Source organism: Bidens hawaiensis, unplaced genomic scaffold (assembly GCF_021521415.1).
Source record: "Bidens hawaiensis isolate Kalapana, Puna unplaced genomic scaffold, B.hawaiensis_p1.1 tig00048170_1, whole genome shotgun sequence".
NCBI lineage: Eukaryota > Viridiplantae > Streptophyta > Magnoliopsida > Asterales > Asteraceae > Bidens > Bidens hawaiensis.
In genome coordinates this window covers 1531-5460 of record NW_027498621.1, presented here as the reverse complement: position 1 = coordinate 5460, position 3930 = coordinate 1531, and the positions used below count along the sequence as shown (strand labels likewise).

Here is a 3930-nt window from a genome sequence, read left to right as displayed (position 1 = left end):
TCCCATGAGTCTGAAAAGAAAGAATTTTGTTAGTAACCCTTACATCTTATCATAGCTACAAATGTTTGTACGGTTTTTCATTTAAAACTGATTATGTATTAAGCACACCTATATGAAGATAAAATGAAAACTTTATTTGAAATATGTAGGAACATTTTTTGCTTAGCGCATCTATTCCTTACTTTTATATGTAAAGGCAAAGTACATTAACACACAAAGTGAAAATATGTTTTTATAATCATTATTGTTATATTATTTAGGTTTAACATGAAGCTTTTGTGCTTGTTTGTTTGCTTTTGAGAAAGGTAACATGAAATGTTACATATCTTATTTCTGCTTAGTTATAGTATGTAGCACTTACATTTTTCAAGTGCTAAAGTTAATTAAAAGTCAAGCTATATGAATTGTAAAAAATCATTTAAACCCGTGAATCGAATTTGAAAATTTAGCACACCATTGTAACAAGTTTGATGCACCATTATAACCACGTGCGTTAAAATTCATTACAACTCAAAACATTGAAAAGTTGCACGTGTGTACGGCCGCGGCTTATGATTCTACCAATGCCCATCAAATCTAGTTACAAGATTAATTCCAATCTTTGTACACAAATAATCTTTATAGTGATTTAGACACAATATTATAATCGTGTGTAGCTATGCATGAAACTTTGTTACGACATTGAATCACCGAATCACATAAAGAGTAAGCACATAAAAGTTTCTACCACCACTAAAATATTATCCCTAATACAAAAATTTAGCCACTCCTTTTATTTAAAGTTTTGATAGTGGGAATGATACTTAGCCTTGTTAACATATATAAACAACCATGGTTAATAACTTAATACTAGAAATTAAGATGGTGAGGAACCGGCGTTGTGAAAAGTAACGGAGAGTTAAACTTAAACGTTTTGTCCGTTAGTGATTTTATTACCGAAAGTTAGTCAGGTTTGTGGCCCCCACCAATTTTTAATTGGACTGGCTTGTTTTTGTCGTTTTCTGATAAAATAATCAAATAAACCCATTATTTTGCTTTGTCTGTATAAAATTGCAAAAATTAGTTTATTTAACCAATGACTTATCTAAAATTAGCGTAGAGCATTCTAGGTCTATTCCTTATTCATCTGAAGGGGTTTTGTAAATTATACGGTTTGATTATGAGTGGTTGTAAGTAGAGAAGAGTGAAAATGTTACTCCATCCGTTCCATTAAAAACGTCATGGTTAGAAAAACATAAAGTTTAAGGTAGATTGAATGATTACTTTTTGGAAAAATTCCCAAAAAAGTCCAAACTAGAAGAGAGATTCCCAAAATAGTCTTAAACTTTTAAAAATTCCCAAAATAGTCCATGGAAACTTATCTACAGCGACACATTGGTAATCGTGACGTGAGATTTGAGTAGCCAGTCACAATTTGACACGTGTAAAGGTAATGAGAAAGTTACAACAAAATATGTCTTCGGCGATAGTTTTCAAGCCAAAATCATCTTCTCAGAAAACCATGGTTTTAGAATAAAATTTATCGGTCCCGTGAGTTTTCAAAAAAAGATGAAATTCGCGTTTTTTTGAAATCCATCTCCTCCGACGCATTTCAGGTGAAGATGACCTACATCGTTCAATTTCGTACCCTGCTTGAAGATTATCAGTCCGGGTTTCTTAGAGAGTTTGTGACAGTCGATAAAATAAGCCCAAAGCTTGCTGATGTTGTTGTTAGTGACTTTGTTCTCGGCCGGAAGGTGGATGTTTTTGCAAACGATGGTTGGTGGGTTGGTCGAATTGCTAGCAAAATCGGAGAAACTGAGTATCTCGTCCATTTTGACAACACCAATCTGGATATCATCTACTCGTTTGCTAACATTCGCGTTCATCAAGATTGGGATGCTGCTAATGATGTTTGGATGCATACCCGTAACTGAAAAATGTTTGTTTAAGTTTATGTTGTTTTGATGCATGTTATGTTGTAGTTACAATGGTTATGTAATGTTTTAACAACGTTTTATGTAATATTTTAACACTAAGTTTTCAACTTAGTGTTCTTTAAATATTATGTTATGTTTTTATAGTTTAATTAGATGATGTATTCAAATATGGTACACTTTCTATCAGGGGGATTCAGATCAGGGATAGTTTCCTTTTTCGGCATAGAACCCTCACCATATGCTCTGACCACATAGACAAACACAATTTCATAAATGTTGCTTTTCAAAATCCGTTTTAAAAAGATGGACATGTCATACTCGTCTACTATATCAACAGGATACACGTACGATGAGAACTTGTACGATAGTCGAGGTATATGACATACCTTAAGTCGATCTTGAATTATATCTATAAGCTCACTATAGGTAACGTTTGACGAAAAACTTAAACCACCCCGTTTACAATTTTTTGGAACGTACTCAAAACTTCCGTTAACGTCTTTCCATTTACCACCATACCAAACTACAACATTATCAAATTTCATGAAATCAACACATACAACTAAACAATGGTAAATGAAGATGAAGGGATACAATTGAATTATTAATTGTATAACTAATTTTAAATGATACATTTCTGGTCAAATCTGTCTCTGACAACAATTTTATGAAAAATTTCGTTGGATAGTACAAACACATTGTAATCAGGATCATCCAAACTAGTTTCTCATAAAACTTATCGACATAGATGATTTATATACGAAACACAATGCTGACCATTTAAATTAAAATGCATCGGATACAATATTTTTCAAATGAAACTCATCGGATCTGATAACGTGGGCCCAATCATGCCTGAAAAGATGTTTTTATAAAAAAAACCATCAGATCCAATATATTTGTAAGAAAACTAATTATCACGAAAAAGATAAGTTTCATATTAAAACCAACGAAAAAGATGAGTTTCATATTAAAACTCATCGGATTTGACAACTCTCATTTCAATGCAAAAAAAGATGAGTTTCATTTAATACAATCGAATACGATTAATTTGTAACAAAATTTATCTTTTTCTGACAACTATTCTTTTTATGCAAAAATAGATAACTTTCATCTAAAACCCATCTAATTGAAATAATTTGTAACAAAATCCATCTTTTCGGACAACTTTCTTTTTATGCAAAAAAAGATGAAATTCACTTGAAATGGTCGGAGACGGTGAATTTAAAAAAAAACACGAAAAACGATGAATTTTGAAAACTCACGGGACCGATAAATTTCATTCGAAAACCATGGTTTCTGAGAAGATGATTTTGGCTTGATAACTATCGCCGAAGACAGACTTCTTTGTAACTTTCACATTACCTTTACACGTGTCAAATTGTGACTGGCTACTCACGTCACCATTACCAATGTGTCGTTGCAGATAAGTTTCCATGGACTATTTTGGGAATTGTCAAAAGTTTGAGACTATTTTGGGAATCTCTCTCCTAGTTTGGACTATTTTGGGAATTTTCCCTTACTTTTTTCTTTACCAAATAACAATAATGCCTTTGAAATTGGGTTCATAAATATTGTTTATTAATGTTAGTTGTGTGTGTTTAAGAATAAATTTGGAAATTGACTAATAAATTTTGAAAGTGGACATTTGTAAATAAGACCAAGTTAAAAAAGAAAATGCAGACACTTTTAAATGAGATGGAGAGAGTATATGAAAAAGTTAAATTTGATGTTTCACTGTACATACCATATAATATTTTAATATTTTCTAAAAGTGGTTGTGGGTGAAAAAGAGAAACAAGATAATAAGAAATATATAAAAAGTACTATGCTATTCATTTTTACTAGAATATATTTTGATTTTTCCCTCACCAATCATCCCCGCACTTGTTCAAAGCCTTCTCTGGCGTCAGCTTATCGCCATCCTTGTCTCCCCTAATATCCTGTCTCACGACCAATGGCCGGCATTACTAACTAGCCATTGCAACTGCTAATCTGTTCCTGTTAGACT

The 3930-nt window shown here is 32.1% G+C and overlaps 1 protein-coding gene across 1 annotated transcript; it reads left to right on the top strand.

Moving 5' to 3' along the window:
- Window positions 1–1601: 1601 nt before the first annotated feature.
- LOC143597373 (protein AGENET DOMAIN (AGD)-CONTAINING P1-like) lies at window positions 1602–1916 on the top strand. The gene has a single exon (XM_077075888.1). It carries the CDS (start codon window positions 1602–1604, stop codon window positions 1914–1916), a length of 315 nt encoding a protein of 104 aa, XP_076932003.1.
- Window positions 1917–3930: the final 2014 nt, after the last annotated feature.